Genomic DNA, 26,364 nt, shown 5'->3' with positions numbered 1-26,364 from the left:
AATAATTCACTCTACCATTTAAAATTTTATTCTTGAACCAACAAATGTATTTTTTTTAGTTGTAATATTGGTGTGCAGGCAGCCATCTCAGTGCATTGTGCTGGAGCCAGCGCTACACATTAGAACAGATAACCTATTGTTTCTCCTACTCCCGTGTAACTGGAGGAGTCCCAAGCCAAACTTGGATATCTTACTTTTGAGTGCTATTCTGATATCTACTGGGAGCTGCTATCTTGCTACCTTCCCATTGTTCTGCTGATCGGCTGCTGACAGGTTGGTGATATCACTCTAACTTGCAGCTCAGCAGTAAAGTGTGACTGAAGTTTATCAGAGCACATGTCACATGGATGTGACACCCTGGGAAATGAAGAATATGGCTAGCCCCATGTGAAATTTCAAAATTAAGTATCAAGAGATTTTGAAAACAGATTTCAATGCAGGATTCCACTGGAGAAGCTATATTAACCGATGTGTTTTGAAAAAAATATAACGTTTTCCCATGACAGTATTTCTTTAAGTAATATTCCTTATCCAATCCGGTGGTTGGTATATTTGGTGATATCACTAGGGAAACGTTGGCAAAGATCCTCTTGTTTGGTAAAGGTGCTAAATGGCCAGCTTAATTTCAGCTGTACAATGAGGTTCTGCTAATTTATTTGTGTGTTTGCATAAAGCTATTATGTTTACTATCACACCAATCTAATTCATGTTAATATAGAAATACTCTTTATTATTATAAGTCACATTTTGACATTCTGGTTATTAAGTATGAAACAAGTTCCACGTCGCATCAATAGAGTTATACTTAATATCACACAATAGATGTCACAAATATAACAACACACCCTGCACCCAAGAGAGGTGAGGTATCAGCAATTTACAAGAACAAAGCATTCTAATTTTATTTTGGGTTCCAGCTGGGAATCGGCACTTGTACACCTTCTTGTTTGTTGTGTTTATAGATGTGAAGCCAAATGAGGAAACTGTTAAAATATAAATTGTATTAGATCCCAAGAAACAAAGTTTTGCTACTAGCTGATTTTATTTCATTAATACAATGTTTAAAAAGACAATAGAAATCAGGGGCTGTTCAATGCTTGCCTGGGTGCACACCGCCACTATAAGGAACAGAGATTGACCCTATTGACTGACAGTATCAGCCTTGGCTGCACTACCAGGTTCAGAAAGAACCCTGCATGGCTCACAGCTTGTGGATTGTTTTGTGACTAAATGCTTGGAGCTGAATTTAGTTACAGAAAATACCTTAAATAGCAAGCTGCTGTATTCAAAGACAATAATAGGAGTCAAACACTTGTAAGAGAGGGAGTTAGGCTCTTAACAATGCTTCATAAAATCATGGGGTTCATAGCTTCATATTCTAATAATTGAGTAAAGACACTTGTCATTCTAAGTTCCATGTTGCAGTTTTCAGGTTCTATTGACTTTTGTTACACTAAAAAATAGAGCCCTGGGGCAAATCATTAAGCCAGCCTTCATTGCCCCAGGCACTGTAAGCTACAAATAAAAAACATTAAAAGTTAAAAGGGTGGATCACCGTTACATTAACATTTAGTATGTTAAAGAATCTCCTATTCATAGCAACTTTGCAATTGGTCTTCATAATTTATTTTTTTAATTATTTGCCATCCACTTGACATTTTACCAGCTTTCAAATGGGGCAGCCAAAAACTATTGGTCTGTGTACTTGCAAGTGTATTAATATTGTTACTTTTTATTACTTATCTTACTATTCAAACACTCTCCTATTCATATTGCAGTCTTTCATTTAACCCACGGTCTGATTGCTAAGGTAAACAAGACCATAGCAACCAGTTAGCTGCTGAAATTCCAAACTGGAAAGCTGCTGAACAAAAAGCTAAATAACTGAAAAACCATAAAAAATTAAAACCAATTGCAAATAGCCTTAGAATATCAATGTCTACATCATATTAAAAGCCCAGGTACCCTGGGCTGGTGCTGTTTTCTCCTAACAGGGGCACCAGCCCGGGGTACAAGGTAAGCGATAAAGTCACTTGGGGGTGCCTAACATTTTGGCACCCCCAAGTGACTTAGCCTTTCCTTCTCCTTTAACTATAACCTCTAAAGTTATAGTTTAAAATAAATGAAATACAGATTTGACATGCAATCCATTAGTATTTAAGTAAAACTGAATCACTGCTCCAGAGAATATTACTATTCTTGGAACATCTATTCTCAGAGAAACATAATCCCTATACTAGTCATGGCTAGTACACTTAAAGAGATACATAGTAACATTACTAAGAAATATACTAATGCAGGCAAAGGTAGATAAAAAAGATAGAAAGGTTATATAATTGGGCAAACTAGATTTCCAACGGAGCTTTGGAGAAAAAGATTTTATTGAGAAATTAGTTAAAATGTTGACATTTAGTCACATAAACACGGAAGTTGAAAATTTTTAACCATGTACAGTTCTTTGTACCGCTTCGATGGCTTGATATGCATATGCAAATTAGGATTCGGTTTGGTATTCGCCCAAATCCCAATATAGTGGATTCGGTGCATCCCTAGATTTATTGTTTAAACACAAATTAGAGGATGGTCTGTTTGGGGCCCTTTTCCCACAAGAGCAATCATGCTAAGCATAACAGCATACTCTTACCTCCCAATAAGGTTGATCATGGAAGAAGTGCCATTCCTTGGGTGCTTTCCATAACCTACATTTTAACAGGAAACCTATATTTAAGGGAAGTGAGTTAGTACAGTAATAGTAGATTTTTGTTATGATCTAAAATGAAATAAAAGCAGTGCTACATGCACATGTATGTTCAAAAATTTTTATGCACACATTTTAAACCTATGTGTGCATATTTAAAAACTGTGTGCTCAGGTCTGAATGCAAAATGTTGTGTTTCTTTGTGCGCAACACAATTTGTGTGCGCTGGCCTCAGAACTTGCATACATCTTAGAGGGAACCATGGAAGCTGACATCAACGCTGAGCAAAGGAAAAACTTGTGCATATTTTTTGTAATCCTTCATTACACGAAAGGGGCAATTCACACTTTTTGGCAAAAGATAGAAAGAAAGTTGCAGAACTTTCATCTTGCATTTGTTTTTCTTCTGAAGTCTATAACATTTAGGGAAGGGTCTGAAATACAAGAGTGCACTGTTGGCTCACTGGCTGGCTTTAGATTACAGTTTCTATGGCATTTGGATATGATGCCCAGAGGCTGAAACAGAAGCATTAAACAAGCAAACACATTCTTGTTTTTCTTTCTCCATTTTACTAATCCAAGGTTGAAAGTAGTACAGAAATAACACTAACCTGTAATAATTCCAGTAACGAGGCTCAGAGCCAACGTTAAGCAAATGCACGCAACTCCAGTAACTGCTTGATAACTCTGTCTGCAGGAAGAAATGAGGGGTACCGTAAGTTTATAGAGCATACGTTAAAAACTTCAATTTTTTTAATTTAAACAAACCAATGGGAAAAAACAATATATTACATATAACCAAGAAGCCAATTTTGTTCTGAGATTAGATACATTATTTCAAATAAAAAAACAGAAAAAACAACATAGTAAATTATCTATATAATACATTAATATCTTGTAAATTCTATCCTTATAAATCTTGGTGATTTCATTTCTGTCACATGACTCATTGAAACTTATGTATTATAATAAATACCTCTATAAAAGCTATAACAGCTATAATATCCCTATAACAGGGTGTAAATTATTCACTATATTATTATTAACCAGGCTCCAGAACAATCCCCACCTACGTGTGCCAGCATCTGCAGTGTCAGACTGGGTCTTCTAGGGCCCACTAGAGACCTGAACACCCTGGGACCATACTCACAGCAATTATAGAGCGGGTTGATGGAAACTCTCCTAGGCTACTCAGATACTCTGGTAGGCCTGACCAGCATCTGCCATAGGCAGCAATAATACATTTATATTTGCATCTGTAGATAAAGCTGGATTGATGGCTGGGGTTCTCTTGCAGGGAACTGAGGGTATCAAAATTGCCCTTTTGTAGCAAACCTTACATGTACTTCCAGCAGAAAGTACCTCAATATATTTGACCATTAACTCATCTTCAGACATGCAAAAGGGTACAAAAAGTACCATGACCATAATAAATGAGCTCTCTTTTTATGCAAAGAAAAATAAAAACTACAAAATATTCTCAACAGCTAAAATTCCAGTTTTATGTATGAAAGTTTTTTCAGAAAGAAAACATTGTTTCATATGTAACAAGAAATACAACACACTCAAAATCTCCCCACTTATTCTATGTTGTTTCCCATTCATTTGAATGGGAGGTGCTGTGAATTACCTAGAAGCCACAACTAGTGATTGAAAATGCTTAGAGGCACATTCATAAAACCACGAGTTTGAATCCCGAATGGGATAGATTCGGTTTGTATACAATAATTTCTTAAGATCGCAAATATCACAAATATGCTTACGAAAAAATCGTATTAGTCACGATAATATCGTATTGGCAATCCGAAAGTCACTAAATTTTCATACAGAATGATCGTATAATAGAGGAAAACCTTTCCGACTTTGATCCTTCTGTGCATGATTTTGGAAGCCTCTCATAGGAATCAATGGCACTGTGCAGCTCCAACCTGGCCCAAGGAAAGTCACGATAACGAAGCTTGAATGAATCCGAAACTTTCGTACTCGGCGCGACAATACAATTTTGTCGCAAAAATTTTGTTGCACAGTATGAAAAAGTTGCGAAAAAATCGCCGAAAATACACTCGGAGCGTTCATGGATTAGTAAAAGTCCCCCTTAGGGGCTGATTTACTAACCCACGAATCCGACCCGAATTGGAAAAGTTCCGACTTGAAAACGAACATTTTGCGACTTTTTCGTATGTTTTGCGATTTTTTCGGATTCTGTACGAATTTTTCGGATCCAATACGATTTTTGCGTAAAAACGCGAGTTTTTCGTATCCATTACGAAAGTTGCGTAAAAAGTTGCGCATTTTTCGTAGCGTTAAAACTTACGCAAAAAGTTGCGCATTTTTCGTAGCGTTAAAACTTAACGCTACGAAAAATGCGCAACTTTTCGCGTAAGTTTTAACGCTACGCAAAATGCGCAACTTTTTACGCAACTTTCGTAATGGATAGGAAAACTCGCGTTTTTACGCAAAAATCGTATTGGATCCGAAAAATTCGTAAAGAATCCGAAAAAATCGCAAAACATACGAAAAAATCGCAAAGTACCGATCATTACGAAAAAAACGCAATCGGACTCCATTCGACCCGTTCGTGGGTAAGTAAATCAGCCCCTAAGTGTCAGTTCTATTTTTATTTGACACATTCACACTGTGATAAAACTTACATTGCGGTGCTTCTGAAATCTGCTGTTATGATTAATATTACGTAGGTTATACTCCCGAATAATCCAGGCAGTCCAAATGTGTAATGAACCCCGCAGGTATCGTGTACTAATGAAACTGTGTTTAACGGTCCCTGAAAAAAGAATGCATCTTAATCAGATTTAATTACCCTCTTTAGCTAGAGTCAACTGTTCACTTTTAAATCATAAAGACGTACAAGTGCAGCAGAGCAGAAAGAAAGAAAGAAGTATGATATATATGTAAAAGCCTGTAATATAAGACACAATTAGTCTGTCGATAACTCACAATGTGCATATTATATATAACAATCAAAATATAAAAGGCTGATTAGCAGTTAATTACATTTTTCATAACATGGCGGCATAGAACCCAATACACTTTGCATAAATACTGACTAATAATCAGCACTGTAGCATCAGTTTCTATGACAGATTAATCTCATGTTTTGCATCTGTGTAGTAACTTTGGCCATGTCACCTGCACTTTTGTACTTGCAATAATCCCAAAACCCCCTTTGTGTATTTTTGTACTGTAGCAGAGTTATTCTGCAGGAAGAATGGACAAACTTCCATGTAACTGTAACACCCCCATACCAGTCCCATTAATAGTGGTCTTATGCCTTTAAAATGGGTATTGATTCATAACAATAATAATAAAAAGCCAGGGAATGTGCATTGATCAAGGGTCTTTTGTTATACACAAGTAATAGGATGCATTTTATGCAGTGTAAGACTGGTCTACCAGGATACCAGGAAAACTCCCCGTGGGCCCTCCAGCTCCTGACCATTTGGCCTGTTTCATGATTATTCCCTATTTCTGAATGGAAACAATGAGGAGAAATAGATGGAAGAATAGATGCTAGCATGTAAATAAAAGTGACTAGGAGAATAAAGAGGTTGGGTGAGGAAAGGAGGAAAAATAGTTTGGAAAGCGGGCCTAGGGTCTAAGGTTTTCTGATAGGCCCCTGGGTCCCAATCAGACACTGATTTTATGATCCTGCCTTGGACACACATGCCTTGTATGCCCAACATTACAATGACTTCTTCATTTTTCATTATGTTTGCTAATCCATTTCTTTTTACTTTATGGCTTTATACTTAATTCACTCAATTTTTTTGTGCCCCAGTCCCCTCTCTGTTCCCTATTACCCTCAAACTTTTTCTATTGCACTCATCTTTGTTCCTCTGCCCCTTGTATTACCCCCTTTTGCTATTCATTTGTCCCATTACCTTTTCTCTTTTTGGCCTTTTTTTGTTCCCTTCGACTCCTAATCTCACCTTTTATGTATTTGTATCTTCCCTTCAAATGTTTATGCTCAATACCATGAAGATCTGTATCACTACTCTTTCCCTGATGTTTGTTATTACTGTATAAGTAAGTAAACAACATAACAACTTGGTGATGAAGCTAGGGGCACCCGAACGTGAGTTTGGCTTTAAAATAAACAAATGTTACCTGAAAGTAATGGAAACCTAATGTAGAGATCAGTCCAACAAGAAGTCCTATGATCATTGCAATCCATGGGTACTGAAGCATGTATGCTGTGAATCCAATGGAAACACCACCAGCCAACACAGCATTATGGATGATTCTCTGAAAAAGCATCACATAATATTAACTGTTTAATGAATGAATGAATAAGGGTAGATGGAACAGCCCATTATCACACATATAGCTCAAATGAAAATCAGGACTCAAGTTACATTTAAGGCATACTCTAATCGCTATATCAGTGCTATCCAACTTATTACATGTAGTGGGCCATTCATTTTGCATTTTTGAGGGCCAGATTCAATTAAAAGGATGATGTTACTACAGTGAAATCTATGGAATCTTTAAGCAAATGAAAGGCTATAAAAATCATTTGAAGGGCCATATACAGCCCCTGGGCCTCCAGTTGCTCTATGTAATTAAATCTGATTTGCTGCTGTACAAACAAATGTGCCTTATAAGCATAAAGGCCCCCATAAGCGGGCCGGTAGTAGCTGCCGATATCGGTCCCTTGGACCGATACGGCAGCTAATCGGCCCATGTATGGGCACTTCCGACGGGCCTGCCCGACCAATGTCTGGCCTGAAATCAGCCAAATCTCGATCGGGCAGGTTAGAAAATCTAGTCGGATAGGGGACCGCAAAAAAGCGAGCGGATGTTTCTGTGCCAAATTCTTGATTTTTCAAATATTTGATGTAGTTTTGCAGAACTTTCCACAGTGGCATTTCATACACTTGGATGATTTATTCAGAATTACATCAGCTTGATGCTTGTGGTGCTGGTTTGTAAACACATAAAGCAGGATGAGCATACATACAAAGATAAAGCAATGATATGTTGTCATACAGCAGCCCATTTTTTTAAATCTCTTCTTGGACAGCACTGTAACATGCTCCGACGAGACTTTTACATCCCGAACAGCAGCTAATTGCTAGCTCTGATAAATGAATAGCAGTATGTACATTTGTGTTTAGAGAGATCAGAAGACATGTGAGTCTAGCATTCTTTGTTGTATACCAGTGCTGTCCAACTTCTGTGGTACCGAGGGCCGGAATTTTTCCGGTTTACTTGGTGGAGGGCCGATAATGGAAGCCAGTTTTGACTACTCCCCTTTTTGAAACTACATCCACTTGAAACCACACCCATGTTATCACTTGACCACAGCAAAAACCTGCCATACTCTGCCTTCCCTACCCTGCCTGTGTGTGCCATACTCTGCCTTCCCTACCCTGCCTGTGTGTGCCATACTGTGCCTTCCCTACCCTGCCTGTGTGTGCCATACTCTGCCTGCCCTACCCTGCCTGTGTGTGCCATACTCTGCCTTCCCTGCTCTGCCTGTGTGTGCCATACTCTGCCTGCCCTATGCTGCCTGTGTGTGCCATTCTCTGCCTTCCCTGCCCTGCCTATGTGTACCATACTCTGCCTTCCCTACCCTGCCTGCGTGTGCCATACTTTCACTGTGTGTGCCATTCTTGGCTGGTTTGTGCCATACTTGGCCTGTGTGTGCCATACTCTGCCTGTGTGTACCATACTCTGCCTGCCCTACCCTGCCTGTGTGTGCCATACTCTGCCTGCCCTATGCTGCCTGTGTGTGCCATACTCTGCCTGCCCTATGCTGCCTGTGTGTGTGCCATACTCTGCCTGCCCTATGCTGCCTGTGTGTGCCATACTCTGCCTGCCCTATGCTGCCTGTGTGTGCCATACTCTGCCTTCCCTATGCTGCCTGTGTGTATGGCACACACAGGCAGCCTACAGTGACACAATTCTGGCACTGCTCCTACAGTCTGCACAATAACTATATATTAAAAAACTTTTTAATTGCAGTACCACCTCAGTATATGTTCTTTTCGCAGTGTGCAGGGATTATTTGTGGGTTTCTACTGCTCCTACAGAGGTGTGAACAGGGGAACAATATGCGTGATTACAGCCTGAATCTGAGGTGAGAACCATGCAGGGGGGGCAGTTAATCACAGTACTGATACCATTTAAAGCTTACACAAGAGTTAGCCATCAAAGCAGCCAGACAGGTGGGGGGCCACACAGAGGGGGGTCGCAGGCCACATGCGGCCCGCGGGCCACCAGTTGGACAGCACTGTTGTATACCATGCATTAAAGGCTGAAGGTTGATGCAACATAAACACAGTTTAATGTTACATGGAATAAAGTTTCTTCCAGTAGTGTTTTTCCCAGCCTACTACACTGGAGTCTGTAAAGTCATCCCTGCCATAGATGCTGCCAGTATTCACAAAAACAAGGAAAAGTTAAGCCATACCTCAAGGTAAATGAAATGGTATAGCACATTAACAGAGAACATATAATCATCTTTCATTAAAGGAGAAGGAAATGCTAGTAAAGAGTTAATCTTAAGCTGCAGGCATACCTTGAGTTGTCTCAATAGTGCCCTTAAAGGAGAATGCAAGTCAAAATTTAAAAAGTATATTGCCCAATAGTCCTCCTATTGTTTAGTAAAAACACCACACTTTTGGCTCACCTAATCAAATATTTACTCAGTCACACTTACTTCACATTTTCTATCTGTTTTCTTGAATAGGCAGCCATCTTTAAAAAGGTTTAACTGGTCAATTGTTATTGACAAAAATTATACCACTCTTGACAATAATGACCACTATAAATGCCCATATATTCTTTTAGTTCTTAATTACATACAGTAAACCAAGCTTACGCAATATTATGAATTATTTAGTTTGGCAGCTAATGGCACACTAGGTAAATGCAAGAAAAACAAAGTAGGCATTGCATACTTTACTGCTTGAAAAAAAAGCTCACCCTATTTATTTCTACCAGTGCACCATCCTGATGGGTAAGCTTCCTTTAAGCAGTACAAAAGTGGGTGACTCCTACTTTATTTCCTTGCAAGTGTATCTGGCATTGAATTACATCTAGGAAAGTTGCCAGCACCATTGATAACATTTGGGGAAGAAGGTGCAGCTGCTAGATTTTTGATAAACTAAGGAGAGTATTTATTAACATTGGAGAGAGCCATCACTGCTGATGTTGCCTACAGCAACCAATCAGCAATTAGATTTTAATGGTCACCTAAAAGAAAACAAAAGCAAAGATTTAATTGGTTGCTATGGGCAACATCATTGGTAATGTTTGTCACCAGTGTTAATAAATATGCCCCTTAGTTAAAGCACCACTAAATGCTTTATTGGATCTTGCGGCAACTCAGCAGGCAAGATCCTAGAACAGTGATCCTCAACCAGTGGCTCGGGGGCAACATGTTGCTCACCAACCTCTTGGATGTTGCTCTCAGTGCCCTCAAACCAGGTGTTTTTGTTTTAATTCCCGGCTTGCTGGCAAGTTCTAGTGGAATAAAAAGATGTACTACCAAAAAAAAGTCTCCTTCAAGCTGATAGTGTGCATAGAGGCCCCTAATAGCCAGTCTTAGCCCTTATTTGGCACCTCCATGAACTTTTATATGATGCCTGTGTTGCTCCCCAAGTCTTTTTACATTTGACTGTGGCTCACGAGTAAGAAAGGTTGGGGACCCCTGTCCTAGAAGATCATGAAAGATGTTTAGGATGCCCTAAAAGACTGGTTGCCTTTAGAAAAACTAATTGCTGCATGTAATATGGCTGCTGGCTAGTCCATGGGCTTTACCACCACCTTGTATTGCCTGGACATTTATGATAATACCCAACTGTTGCAAAGAGATCTATTTGGAAGCAAAGTTAAAGTTATCTGTTTTGACAGCACGCCATGAATACAGGTATGAGCATATAGAAAATAATTTATGAGCCAAATCTTCATAAATTACTTAAAATAAGTATTGGTAGATCTGAGTCACTTCACAGCACATCTTACAAGTGCCCAGGGCCTAGGGCCACTCACTGACATAAGAATCATTACAAGGAATCAGAATTAGGTCTTTCAGTGTCAGAGTCTTAATTACCAGAATGTCTAACCAGAACTATTGCAAATGAAATGAAACTCACCATTTGAAGCTTTCCTGTTGGGTTGAGCAACGCTGATACTGAAAATACAGTAACTGCACTAGTAGCAAGGGAAAAATAAGTATTGTAAATGGCATTCTTTATTTCATTATGTTTTTCAAGCCATAAAGAGTTATAAGATGGCCAGAACATCCACATGAACAGTGTCCCTAAACAGCAATAGAAAAAGAACATTACAACAGAGTCCCGATTTGGATGGCACATTATAAAACTTTACTGCACATTAGGGATACATTTTTAGGGGGGTGGGGGTAAGCTTATGCTAGGTTTTAATCACAGTTAAAATTGGTTCTTATAATGTCCCTTCTGTGAGGAGACTTAGGTGACTTACGTGTTAGGTGATTTTTGGATAAGGGAAGGGGTATGGGTGACTTTCGTGATTTTTGGATAAGGGAAGGGGTATGCCAAATCAAATGTACCTTCTCCACCACAGCAGTAAACATAGCACTTGCTACTAGCATATTTTGCAGAAATTAGTATTGCACCCAGATAGGTTTCCTTTAATTCAAAATCTGAACTGTGTGAAGCTAACTTCAATTTTATTATGGTTGCTTACAATAGAGAAAAATAAAAGATAAATAAACACTATTTGGTACACTACAGATTAGTGAGCAATTGTGCTCTCTACACTAGTGATGCAGCCCCCCCTTGACCCCCTCTGATGCAAGAAAAGGGGGGTGGCGTTGCAGAAGCCACCTCAGGGCAGCCCATGGGTATGGGTGATTGGGGTGCCAGGAACCATTGGTCTCTGGGTATGGGTGATCTGGGGTGCCGTTGGACCTTATTGTATGCAATGCATTTGGGGATGAAGTTCTGCCTCTCATTGTATTTTATGTATTTGAGATGTCACCAAATGTATTTTGGATGGCCAAATGGAAAAAAACACTACCCGTGACAATCCTTAATTGCTGAAAAAGTAACATTTCCTATGACCAAACATGTTTCCAGCACCTACTAAACTTTATGTGAAGCTAACCAAAATTTAGTCAAGGGGAAGGTATTACCAGATTTGTCACCTTGCGGGAGACTAAATTTTATCAGAGCACAAGTCACATATCTGAGGGTACTTGGGAAAGTAAAGAATTGGCTGGCCTCATATCAAATTTAAATAAAAAAATATCTGTAAGCTCTTCCGAAAAATTGATTTCAGTGCAGGATCCTGCACAAGAAGTGCTATTAACTAGTGTGGATTGAAAAAAACATGTTTTCCCATGACGTATTTTTGTGTTAGGCAAATATATTTTATAGTAACACTAGCCTGTCTTAACTGGCCATGTCAATTACTCTTTTTTAAAACAGATATGCAAAGTTAGAGCACACTATGCAAAGCAGTACGTGTAGTGTGTCTGACAGGTGCAGCCATTTTATTAGTAACATTTTATGAGACTTACCTAGCATTGAAAAAATGTCTGACATTCTATCAGATTTTTCTTTCTCTTTATTGACTTTGTTACTAATTGTAGGTAGGGTAATTAACCAGGACACTGCCAATCCAAAATATGCTCCAAAAATATGCACATGCATCATGCTCACTTGGGTTTCCATCTGAGATTTTAAGAAAGCAGATAAATAAAATTACATGTATTACAGTTACGCATACAATACACATACTCTAAAGATAAGAACCACTTATTACCGACAAGCAGTTTTTAATAAATATACAATTGAATGCTGTTATTAGAAGCTAATACCAGTTTTCTTACTGCTATTGAAATAAGCATCTGAATGCCCTTAGTATCTATAAAAAAATTTCCAGCTTCACTCCTCAGCAATTAAGTCTTTGGGGTATATTTATCAAAGAGTGAAAACAGAGGTCACCACAGTTTACCAGAAGGAGACTTTACAGCTCTTTATTCAGAGCAAACTCCTTTTTCAGTCATTGATAAATATGCCCCTAAAAATTTCATAACAGTGATGATGGTCAAGGCTGGAACTAGGGGTAGGCCTATGGTGTAACTGTGGTGGGCGCTAGGCAGGTACCTCTTCCGTCTACCCCTAGTCTGGGATTGCTTACCCCTGGCTGTAGCTTGCCACTGTGCTGCCCCTCCATCAACAACTTCCAAGTCCCACAATTTATTTATAACCTTGAATGTTTTTGCTTGGTCTTTAATAAATCTGTATACAGTATCATTGAAAATAAAACTTTTGCTTCTCATTCTATAATGTGAGGCCAATTGGGTGGGGCTCACAGCAAACAGGTGGGCTTAATAGGTGGGCTTAACTGGTGCATTTCACAACTTTTACCTTGAGCCACCATTTAGTGATAGGCTGTGTGCTCCCTCAGTGATCACCTGACAGGAAATAATGCATCTCTAACTGTAACAGGTAGAATGCAGGAGTAAGAAGCAGAGCTCTGCCCATTCATTGACTGATGTCTCCTAACATATATGTGTGCCCTTGATGTGTGTGTGTGCACCATGAATTGTATAAACCGGGGGGGGGAGATATATTTTACTTTTTTACATTTTTAGACTTACAGTGTTAAGGGGTATAGTCTGTTATCATTTTCTGACAATGTAGCAGAAGTCAACTCTCCTAAACAGAGGATACAGTTCCCAAAATGTCATCCTTCCTCACAGCGCCATTAATCATTTCGGCTACATTGTTTCTTGAATCAGACCCAGCAATGTAGAGAACAATAAGTGATAGACAGATCATGCTTTTATTAGCAGTTACATTAACAAATACTTTCAAATGTACTAGAAATCTGTTAGTAGCATGTATTAGAAAGTTGCTTAGAATTATATATCATGTTATTGAGCTAAAAGGATATATTTGTCGTTTACCTCTTCTTTTTAATTCTACCAAGTTTTGTCTCACCTTCAAATGAGTTTCCATAATGTATCTGTTCACACAAAACACAGGTATTTCAATGGCTGCCATCATTATCAGCTGCACTGGATTCACCTTTCCGAGAACAACCCCAGAAGAGATTAGAACTGGCACCACATCCATCAAACCTTTGCACAAACTAGAAAAAAGAAAATGGTTTTACTTACATGCTGCTTTAAAAATAAACAATAAATTGAGGCCAAACTAGCAGCATTTTTACAATTATCAATATTTAGTTACATAGCACCATCGTAACCCTCAGCGATTTACAGGGACTATACAGGTATGGAATCCGTTATCCAGAAACCCATTATCCAGAAAATACTGAATTACAGGGAGGCCATCTCCCATAGACTCCATTTTAATCAAATAATTCTGATTTTTAAAAATGATTCAGCCCCTGACCCAGTGAAGCTTACAGTACCTAACACATTCACATACACATTACAGTCAGGTTCATTTGAGGACTATTAACTAAAATAAGAGGACTTATTGTGTGTTTACAGAGTGTGGGAAGAAACCCACAGAAACATAAGAAGGACATAATGTATATGGTGCAATGGCTGCAATCAAAGCTCTGCATTTGAAGGCAGCAACCAGTAACCAGTGTTTGCTTTGCCATTCTTATATTTAGGTGTGTAACCACTCTGACACTGCACTGCTCAAATATATAAGTGGCTTTCTTGGTTGTTCTTAAGAGTGAATAATTATTGCAATTGAAATAGCATGTCACAAAATAGTTGCAAAGAAAAGTGCCTTTCGGCAAAATTTGTGTTAAAATATATAGGTATGTTTCTAAGTTATGACTTCCTGGGAGGAAATAACTGCCTGGCATTCAAGTAACATAATGCTATATTACAGTGATTAAAATTAACAGTCTATTTTAAAGGAAACACATCATATAAAAATTAAGAATGTACCAGTAAATTATACTCCTCTAAATATAGAAGGATTGTGCTTAAAAAAAGTTGTGTTTCAGACTGATTTATTGAGAAATTCCACCAAAACCCCATTACTGAGTGCTATTCTGATATCTACTGGGAGCTGCTATCTTGCTCTCTTCCCATTGTTCTGCTGATCAGCTGCTGGCAGGGAAAGGGAGGGGGTGATATCACTCCAACTTGCAGCCCAGCAGTAAAGTGTGACTGAAGTTTATTAGAGCACAGGTCACATGGCTGTGGCACCCTGGGAAATGGAGAATATGGCTAGCCCCATTTGAAATTTCAAATTAAATAAATACAAAAAAATCTGTTTGTGTTTTTGAAAAATGGATTCAACAATTCTGCTGGAGAAGCTTTATTACCTGATGTGTTTTCCCATGATAGTATTCCTTTAGTAAATGGGAAATGGCTGCACCATAATTTGTTGCTTTCTGGATAAAGAAAACAGAATGTACCTGGCTGCTATGCACTAGTCATCCAAGAACCATTCGTATAGAACTCTCAAGTGAGTATCCACAGCGAATAGCACCAGCATCCAGAGCCAGGTAAGTTAGCCAGCTGCAGGCTAAAGAGCTCTCAATAGGGGGCAACATCTTATTAAGTATATTATATATAATAAGTTCCTTAACATTTCTCAATCTGTGCCATTTTGCTTTGCTGGATAATTCGTGAAATGGCTAAAATTTGTGAACATTTTTCGCTGTGACTTCTTTCCAAGCTGCGTGACTTTTCTTTTCACAGTGAAACCTGGCAAAATATTTTGTGTATCACTATTTATTAGGTATTGACAGCAAAAATAACATGGCCTTGATAACAAAAATGTAGGGGGCAGATTTATCAAAATGTGAATTTAGAGCTTAATACATAAAAACTTTGAATTTTGAAAGAGGACGACAAGCATTCCGGACTCAGAGGGATCTGTTAAAACTCGAACTTTATTCCAACATGTTTAAAAACAGATGCCTGACGCGTTTCGTGCGTATGGGGCACTTAATCATAGGCTAGTTCTAACAATAATGAAAAGGTTTAAATAGCAAAAGCACAATGACGTAGGGGCCAGGTAAAGATAAAAACCACGCCTCCTCCCTTATGTTAAAAACATATAGACATGTGGAATAAGTAATAGAAAGCACAATTCGACAGATCCCTTTTATGTTCACTTATTAAGGAGAAATAATCAATTATCTGAAGCTGTAAAAGCATATAATTATATGAACATATGTACAAATACTTCATATAGTTAATGTTAATATAACTCAATTAGTATTGCCAAATTGGTAAAATAGTGAAGTCAAAAATTCATAATACATTAAAATACTGAAAAGAATAAATAAGTAGCTAACTAAATAACAGCTTAATGCTGTAAGTTTATGATGATTATGATAATAGCTAAAATAGTAACAGGTGCATATATGGCTATTCAAAATAGACTGAATTTAAACATTACAGCTGATGTCAAATACCGAATTCAAGCCATCAGGATGGCGAGTGTTAAGAACAAAGATCCATTTTATTTCTAAACGCAAAAGTTTGGAAAGCCTGTCTGAGTCCCTTTCATCTGGTAGGGCCCTATCTATTACTTGTATTTGTAATTTGGACACATCAGAATCGCAACATTGTATAAAGTGTCTTGCTATTGGGCTACTTTCATTTTTGGAGACTATATGTCTAATGTGTTCACGCATCCTGTTCTTAAGAGGACGAATTGTGCAACCAACATATTGGGTGTAGCAATTTGAACAGGTCAAAAGGTACACCACGAATTTTGTATTACAATTGGCATAAAAGGGCATCTCAAAGATTTTACCAGTAATAGTACTCTGGAAATTGGTAGATTGTTTTATATAAGCACAAGTAATACATTTCCTCGCTCCACAGATATAAGTACCTTTTGTTTCTAACCATGTCATTTTGTCTCTTTTAGGTTTTGAACTCCACAATGTTGGGGAAAGGATATTCCCCAAAGTTGGGGCCTTTCGTGCTACTATTCTACAGCCATCATGCAACAATGTAGCTAAGTCCGGGTCATTATATAATACAGGAATAAGAGTGTTAACAATATGTTTAATCCTGTAAAATTGGTTACTAAAACCGGTAACAAAAATTGGAGTTATTCTCTCTATTTCAGTAACCTTTAAATTAGTTTGATCATTATGATTAAAGTTATCATTGTTCTTTTCAATAAAGTCCCTGTTGTTGACCGACTTCATTGTGTCTTTATTGTTCCTAATTTTAACTCTTGCTTTGTTGGTATTGATGAGTATAATACATAAAAACTTACCCACACTCTATTTATTCCTATAAGATTTTTAGAAGCATACAGTATTTAGAACTCACCATTTGCTAATTATCCCAAGGAATAAATAGAACGTGGGTGAGTTTTTATATATTAAGCTCTAAACTCACATTTTGATAAATCTGCCTCTTAACAAAACAATAACAACAGCGACAATAAGCAGTACCTGTGTAAATTAATGGATGGCTTTGTGCTTTGAAAAAGAAAAGAATCCACAATGATTGCCCACTGAATTCCAAGAGCCGTGATGAGAAAGTTGAATGCAACTCCACTAAAAACAAATTTCTTCAGAGACCCAAATAGAAAGCCAAATCCAAGTATGATGATAACATTAACATCTTGAAATGCTGTGGATGAGAAAAACAGATTTTATTTTCACATGTGAATCATTGGCAAGTCCAGAGGGGGATTACAGTAGGGGTGACCAATAGGAAAATAGTGGTCTAAGAGTAGATCTTGAGCAGGTGACCATTAAATGACAGCAGCCTAGCATGGTCCACAGTTTACCTTCCTTTTCATGGACATAACTATCCTAATTACAAATGTATAATAATTCTCTAATGTGTACCATCCTTACAAGCCATATATTAGTTATCTAGCATTATTGCGGGAATGTAATATACCAAAAATTCAGTTTCTTCCTAATTTTGTGTTTGCAAACCCTTTGTATTTCTAGCGACAGTAGGTTTTCCGATTGTAAATTTTTAGTTTGTGCAAGTGCCCAGTGTGTGTAATAAAATTTCTTAACCTATTTTTGCATTAAGATATATGCCATCTTCAAGCAGGTGTTAACCATTTGCAATGTAATAAATGTAATAAATTGTTAGTGAATAGTTTTAAAGCGCTAAACAGTCAAAAATGCCATTTTAAACACCATTTTAAATACAGATTATTATTAAATTATAGCCTTGAAACCAGTGCAATTTGCACTAAACTATAATAATCAACCCTATAGCATCAGTTTATATGACAGGCAAACCTCATTTTCTGCTTGATGATTTGCTATGACCCCTATGCTTAGGTGCTCAACAGATGGTCAGAGCACACTGGGCTTATTTATCAATACTTGCATATCTGTCCATGAGTAGTAACCTACAGCAACCAATCAGTGACTGGCCTTGTTCAAATAGCTACTGGTAGAACAATGAATACAACAATTTGATTGGTTGCCATGGGTTACTGTCCATGTGCAAATATGCCCAGTGGTAATACATGACTCCCGCTGAGCACGTGAATGTCACATACATTTTTAACAAAATCCAATATGGTACTTCCTGTGACAACTTTGAAGGCCTGGATCATTACTACTATGGAGATGCTGAAGCTTTAGTCTAGCATTTCTAGCCATATTCATTTTTAGGGTTTCGTTCTCCTTTAATGGCTTCAATGCGAAAATGGAGCAAGGTATGCACAGACCTGGCAGGATTCTCATTGGTGGGTTTTCTGGAGAACATGGGAAGCTTAAAGGATTCCTTCAATCAAAACAATTGTTTGTACAATGATAGAAAATGTCATTGTATGTTGCTTAGAATGATATGTTCTTTAATTAGCAAATTACTTTTTGGTTGGAGGACCCTTTTAAGCAGCACTGCTATTTAGAATCCAGTCCAAACTTTTCTCCCATCTCCCTTTAACCTTATTGGATTATGCTAGGATTTGTAGCCCCGCAACATTTGTGGAGCACAACGCTGTTGCAAGCTTATGGTAACTCAGTATTCACACAACTGTAAGCTATACTAAAACTTTTCCTGGAATGAGACTATTTCTCTCAGGCATGAGCCCTTACATATGGAGTTCAGGGTTTTGCGCAACTATAACTCTTACAAAGACTGGCACCAGTGGTTCCTGAACGTTACAAGGATCAATTTATGTAATTAAATCGACAGAGGAGCAAACAACAACAATAATGCATCATTCATCATAGCACAGATCAGGTACATATTTACAACACTGGGTCAAAAAAACTCTATCCCTGCAGGGTCAATCACACACAATATGTAACAACATAAGAACAATGAGTTAACCACAGCTATTGTGAATCTCCTTTCAAGTGGAACCCAGACAATTTTTTATGTAGCCCCACTGGCACTCCTTGGTGGAGCCAAAAACTGCCAACTTATCTTAAATATCTGTCACATCTAGTGCAACCTATTACATGTCTAACCTAACACTAGCTATATCTGCAGCTCATAGGTTCCACTCTCCAAAATGGCTCCAGAATCCATGAAGGTTTCACTTATATATTTTAACATAATGCTATCTTGTCAAACTAATGAGCTACACTGGTCATACTCTGACCCAGAAAACAAGGGCTTCCCTTTTAAAATAAAGACCTCCCCCCCCTTAGGTGTCTAAAGTGCTAGGGGACTGCCAGGTAAAAAGGGCAACCTATTTACCAGTCCCCTACGCTCCCTTTAGTTTATTTGTGGAGAAAGTATCAACAAATGGACAGTGCCCTTCTTTCTAAAGTTGCTTTGATTCTCCACATCTCTGCCATATATACAAAGTAACTGGATTTGGGGAAGCAGCTCAAAACAGAATGGGGAAATGTATGTGCACGGTTCATACTACAGTAAAGTTGGTTTTCTGTCAATACCCACACACAAATAGGCGTGGTAAACGTTTTAAGTTTAGCAACCTGGAAGCCTGGACACAACTGATAAAGCTGTTGTCATGTGGTGTGCAGATCTATGTTACTTGTAGTAATTAGGCTTTAGTACTCAGTTTAAAGCAATGCAGCAAAAAAATGGTCATGCTTAATCATGCTTGTTTCTTAACATTCTCTACTATTGTACTGGTCAGAATGAAAAATATAGTGAAGTCACTACTGTGTACTGTGAGCCTTATAAAGTGCACTATATATATCCCCATTGGGCACTTATGGATTTATGTGTGGTCCCAAGCATTTCATGACAGGCAGCATATATGGTCCCCCAGCATTTCATGATGACAGGCAGTGTGTGTGCCAACATTTTATCCTAGGCATTGTGTATGCAACACCAGATTTGTAATCACGGCGCGCCAAAGCTGCCCCGATTCACAGCCCCATACACATGTGCATCCATTTAGCTTACATATGGAGCACTGGGGACAGGATGCGCTGAAGTTTTGTGCGCATCCTGTCCCTATTGCTACACATGTGAGCAAACTTTCAGTGTGGCTTAAGCAGTATGCCTAGCATTTCATCCCAGGCAGCGTGTATGGCCCCCCAACATTTCATGACAGGCAGCATGTTAGCCCCCCAGCTTTCTATGACAGGCAGTGTGTGTGGCTCCCCAAGCATTTCATGACAGCTAGCAAGCATAGTGCCCATTTGGCAATCGTGAATTTTGCTTGACATTTTTAATATATAAATAAATGTCCTGAGTGCATACATGATTGCCCAATGAGCACTAGTGTTGCTAGTGTGTGTTGTAATGTGTTTAAAAATGCTACTCAAATTAAATTTAAAAAGTAGAAGGAAGGCAATATTTTTAGTTGGAGGGTTTGAACAGCATAAGCCAGTCACATAGTGCCATATAATGCCACCTTTTATGACCGGCACAGAACTGCATGACAGACAAAGTATGTGTTCCCCAGCACTTCATGACACAGTGAGGCCCCCCCAGCATTTTATGACAGACACAGTCTGTGGCCTAGTACGTCCCCTACATTGTTTCAAGACACAGTACCTGCCCCCCAAGAATTTAATTACAGACAAAATACTTGTCCTCCAATCTTTTTATGACAAAGTACTTGCCCCCAAGCATTTCCTGGCAGATACAGTACTTCCCCACAGGCATTTCATGACAGACACAGTAATTGCCCACCCCCCCAAGCATTTCATGAAGACAGAGTACTTGCCCCAAGTATTTCCCGAGAAACACAGTACTTACCCCCCAAGTGTTTCATGACAGGCAAAGAGACTAAATACTTGCCCCCAAGCGATTTATGACAAAGTATTTTCCCTCTCAAGCATTTCATGACAGACACAGTACTTGCCACCAAGTGTTATATGACAGGCACAATACTTGCCCCCCAAGCATTTAATGACAGACACAGTACTTGCCCCCCCAACTTTTCCTGACAGACCTAGTACTTGCCCCCCACAGTGTTTCCTCACAGATGCAGTACTTGCCCCTACCAACATTTCCCAACAGACACAATACTTGCCCCCTCAGCATTTCCTGATAGACACAGTGCTTGCCCCCCAAGAATTTTATAACAGACACAGTAATTGCTCCCGTGTTTCATGACAGACAAAGTGCTTGATCCCCAAGGTTTTATGATAAAGTACTTGCCCCCTCAAGCATTTTATAACAGACAAAGTACTTTCTACACAAAAATGCCATCATCAGCCATAGGCAGATGATGTGAGTTGTAAGCAGTGTCTAACTAGATGTTTGTAGGTCCCACAACAACATCTTAAAGGGCCGCATTCCCTAAAACCTTTGCCAATGTTTTCATATTGTACAGAAAGTCTACCATATGGTAACTATTAGCCCTTGTTATCCAGAAACCCCATTCCCTGTCCTCTAACATGTTGGCTCTGAAGACATATTGATGATTGTATATATTGTTTGTTTGTTTTTAAGTAGTTTGCTTTTGCAATAATGTTTTGTGTTTGTGGTCACTTTTTCTTTTATATTATGGTATTGTGGATTTGTGACAGTAGCCCATACTTTGTGGTAAACACAGTCACTGTGGTTAGCACTTCTGCCATTCAGCACAGTCAGGCTAACACCATGTGCTTTGTAGAAAATCACAAAAATATAATTACAGGAATACAAATCTATATGAATCTAAATGGCTCACTTGATACAAGGTGGAACCACCTGCTAATGCATTCAATCATTTTTTAGAAAAACTTGCACAAGAAATAAGAAATTGCATGCACATCCCACAAAAGCTTAGGCATGTTAATTTTTAAAAATAGGTTACTAATATTAACTGGATTGGGGTTTTGTGTTTTGATGGCGGTTAAAATTAGGATATGGCTTCTTAGAATTTCTCTAGCAATCCTATTGATATTAATAAGATAAACAGTAGGTGAAGAGATACGTTACCTACAAGACAGATATGAGCTGATTTGAATCTCCATACCTTAAGAATAAGAACTCACAGAGCGTGATATTCACCCACGATAGAAAACCACTCTGAAAAGGCTTTCCACCGGCAAGAATAGAAGTTGGTGGTGGACTGTATCGCTTCTGTTATAACAAAGTTGCGCAGTTTCCTCCTGCAGGCAACTTGGAGCGATCGTAAAACGAAGCAGTGTGAAGGGTTTTCCACCAGCGACTTCTATTGTTGTTGATGGAAAGCCTTTTCGGAGCAGTTACTTGCCTGTGATATCAGAGATCTATCACGGGGACTAACTTGCTCCATGAGTTCTTACTTGTTTCTATACGTAGGATATATTTATGGCCTCATTTACTAACATAGGTGCTATAATGCACTACTGCTGTTGTCAATAGCAACCAGTGGCACAACTACAGCTCCACAGGCCTCGGGGCAAACTTGCACCCCACTCGTAATGTGGTGCAATCCTGTAAATGATTGTGTTAAGGTATTACTTGCAGGCCCCTGGGGTGGCAGGCACAGATTCTGTTCCACCCCCTGCCTATATAATAGTTATGCCAGCGTCAAGCTTTGAATAGACTACTGCAAGCTAGAAAATGAAAGCAAAGCCTGACTGGTTTCTATGTAGAAACTTCACTGGTGAAAGCACCATAGTTGTGCCCCTTTCCACACCCCACTCCAGCATGCATACTTGATCAGCCACATCCCAACCACCTGCCCCTCACCTCTAAGTATGCTCGTTTGTACCAAAAAACATTTCATACCAACATCGCTGGGAACTGCACAGTTTATTTTGCAACTGTTCACAACTGAATCTCCCGTCCAGTCCCCAGTGCATATGTGGCTAGGTGGCTTGCATTCACTCTAGGCCCAGGCCTTTGTGGCCTTATTGTGCCTGCATACGAATGTATAAAATGCAATTAATAAAACCCATCTTGTAAAGTTGGGCAAGGATTATTAATGTATATATCCAAAATTAATAGCTATCCAAGCTTAGTTTCCCAGATATATGTGCTCTTTGTTTATTTTGTATTATAGGCACATGTAAAAAGGTATACTTAGCTTGCCTATCCTGATGTAGACTATGGAATGCAATATTAACATGGCCGGTCATCTTTACAATCTCCCCCAGCACTATCATGCCTCCTATGAAGGGGTGATTCTTACACCAGAGCTACCCTGAAGGCAACATTGCAGGAGGCCCCCTCTCCCCCCAGTGGAGGGGGTCCAAGGGGGGCCACATCGCAAATTCAAAGAACGCAATTGTGATCTCTACACCAGCAGAGCCAAATTTCCTATTTAAAAACTAGTCTCTTAATAATGGGGTCATTTATCAACAGTTAACCTGGCCATACACCTTCAGATGTGATCTTCTTCCAAAGAACGTTCTGAAATTGATTATATGTTTAAATGCAGTGATCTAAAACTAACATTCTGATTAAAATTGTAGGATAAAGTACTAAAAATAACAAATTAGAGGATGTTATGAACATAAAATAATTGGTAGACAATAATCATACAAAAGTGAAGTCCCAGAAATGCATTGTAGGTCCCCCAAGGATATTGTCAGATACACAATACATGCAAATATTCTATCGTTATCCAATCAAAATTTTCTAACCTGTTCAATTATCTAAATGACCCATCGCCATGGTACAAATATCATCTAGATAATAATTCAGAGCCCACACATGGCCTGAAATTTGTAAGAAATGTAGTTTTGTACAATTATATCTGTGCATGTATGACCAGCTTTGTCAACACTGGACAGATTTGCAACTGGGCAGTATCCCATGGCAAATAATTCAAACATATGAAAGGCCCAAGAGACAAGTAACAAAGGTGCTCCAGGTGCACTAGCCCCAGACCCTCAACTAGGGGAGGGGAAATCCAGGGAAGAAAAAACAAGGAGGTCACAATGAAGAAATCCACAGACACCTATGGCAACCAATCAAATGTTTTCATTGTACTACCTGCAGCTAGCTAAAATAAATCACAAATTTGTTGCTGTGGGTTACTGCCCAGATGCAAATTTGCCCACTGTGTGAACTTGTGTCTATATGTATGAACACTGTTAACATGCATATATGTGATAACAAAGAAACATCATCCTTCAGTTTTTACTTAACATCCATTTAAACAGCAGAATGTTTTTTTACTTAAAATTTTGAAGTATAACATTGCAAACCACACAGGCGATACTACCTGACCTGGTGCCCCGCCAGTCTAGCCCCTGCACACACACAAAACATGCTGACTGTCCCACCTCCAATTACCGGCACTAACAACATATCCCCCGGGCTGTCACTCCAACACTCCTCGGTCATTGCCAATGCGGCAAGCAACCCCTCACTTCTCTTCCTCACTTGTTTGCAGGCAAATTCAAAGTAAACTGTGCCTACCTTTGGATCTGGCCAAACCTTACACTCTTATAAAAAGATAAATAATTCCTATGCCTCAAAGCTTTACCAGTGGATTTAGCACTAGTTTATTAAATGTGAGAGAGATACCAGTTATATATCAGAAAGGAGTAACACCATTCTCAGGAAGAAGGGTCTTACAATTGCAATGATACTGGATAGAAATCTTCCTTTAGTGCTGCCAATGTTTTTTGCAGTGAATAAAACTCAAATTTTAAACAAAACTATTTGATCTTACCTGGATATTTCTGGATATACTTGGCATTTGGTGTGTAGTCATGCTGAAAACAATGCAAAAAAATGAGTATAAAAGTGGTTTGCAACAAAAGGATTGCCCAAGGGAGACGTCCTCGCAAATTGGTAGTGTATCTTGGTGGCATTTTTAAAGTAGCTTTCTTCAGTAATGGGGCTTTTCCAACAGACTTCTGTTAATACCTTAACAAACTTTAAAGCCCATTAGCAACACTTTTGAAGGGTGTTAACCAAATGTGAAGCTCTCTTATCTCTTGCATGCCTGCACCTCTATCGGCATGACACGTTGACCCACAAAGGGTTTCAATGACAAGCCTTTTTGTACAAACAAGCAAAATGGAAGGCATATCTTCCAAAACTTTAGAGAACACAGAACAAGGGGCAGATTTATCAAATTGTGAGTTTGGAGCTTAATACAGAAAAACTCACCCATGTTGTATTCATTCCTATGGGATTTTTAGAAGTATATTTATCAATGGGTTAACGTTAGAAATGTTTTTAATAAAAATTGATAAATATGCTTATTAAAATCCTATAAGAATTAATAGAACACGGGTAAGTTTTTATGCATCTAGCTCTGAACTCGCATTTTGATAAATCTTCCCCTAAGTTTAATGATCTAGTATGAAATAATATTCAGTAGATCATACCATAGGGGCAGCAAAATAAAACCAAAAATTTAAAGATCTGAACTTTTGGATTTGCTGGTTGCGGTTCTACTACTGAATTGCCACAAGTTTTATGTCAGTGGTAGGGGTGCAACCTTTTTAGGGAAAAAATACCAGCCTTCCTATATTTTTATATTTATTTCCTATTAAAAAATTGCCATGATCATGGTGTTATTGGTATAATAACAGCCAGGTGGCAACCCTAGCCAGCAATATATCAAGGGACCTACTTACTAAAGTGTAAATTTTTTTTTTAATTTCCTTTCTTTTTTACTCAAATTTGTACATGAAAATCTGATTAAATATTAAAAAACAGGATATTAGAAGGGTAATTTACAAACCCCTGGGGTTGTTGCTCTCTGCACGGAGTCCAGATTTAGATATCAGTCACTGGTGTAGGCTGGCAGTGATTAGGATAGTGAACAAAAAGAAAGTAAATATCTGGAATAATCAGATTCCACCAATATTACTGGCTAACAATAATTGTTGTGACCTTACACAATTGCAGCACCTTTGTTAAGGAAGCCAGTGGTATCATTTATATCATCTCAGTCTAATGGGGCTTGCCAACCTCATTCTTCAAATCAGATATCTCCCAACTTATTTACAGAGACTATGAGATCTGATAAAATCGATTGCCCTACAAATAGCACTTTATTCAACTTGATATTATGTAATATACTGAAAATAACATGCAGTTTGTTTCTGCTAATATTATAGACAAAGGGAAAATTGTACAAAACATTCTGTTGGTTTGTGCAGCTTTATGTAGTAGTTTCTGGATAAAACCTTAAAGGAGAAGGAAAGGTAAAAACTAAGTAAGATTTATCAGAAAGGTCTATGTAAATACAGCCATAAGCACTCACAGAAATGCTGCAGTGAGTCCTCTATCAAAAGAAACACAAGATTTCTTGTCTCCTGTGCCAGAGTCTGCACAGCTCTCTCCTGCTCCCTCCTCCCACAAGAATGCTAAGAACTCCCTCCCCCCCTTAGGAATGTGTGATCTGAGCCAATCAGCAGGAAGCTTCCTCATAGTCTTACAAACTGTGCATGTACAGGGGT

General features: G+C 38.6%; 1 protein-coding gene across 1 annotated transcript; it reads right to left on the bottom strand.

Annotated features, from left to right (window-relative positions):
* Positions 1-703: 703 nt before the first annotated feature.
* rhd (Rh blood group D antigen) lies at positions 704-24,861 on the bottom strand. The gene is given in 11 exon segments (XM_002936599.5): positions 704-876; positions 879-983; positions 2,632-2,718; positions 3,309-3,388; positions 5,349-5,479; positions 6,823-6,960; positions 10,818-10,984; positions 12,227-12,380; positions 13,656-13,806; positions 17,071-17,251; positions 24,621-24,861. Coding segments are annotated over 11 exon segments (1,401 nt in total). The 5' UTR covers positions 24,763-24,861; the 3' UTR covers positions 704-811.
* Between the last annotated feature and the right edge of the window lie 1,503 nt (positions 24,862-26,364).

Source organism: Xenopus tropicalis, chromosome 2 (assembly GCF_000004195.4).
Source record: "Xenopus tropicalis strain Nigerian chromosome 2, UCB_Xtro_10.0, whole genome shotgun sequence".
Taxonomy (NCBI): Eukaryota; Metazoa; Chordata; class Amphibia; order Anura; family Pipidae; genus Xenopus; species Xenopus tropicalis.
Note: the sequence above shows the minus strand (reverse complement) of the source record. Positions and strands in the feature narration are given on the sequence as shown.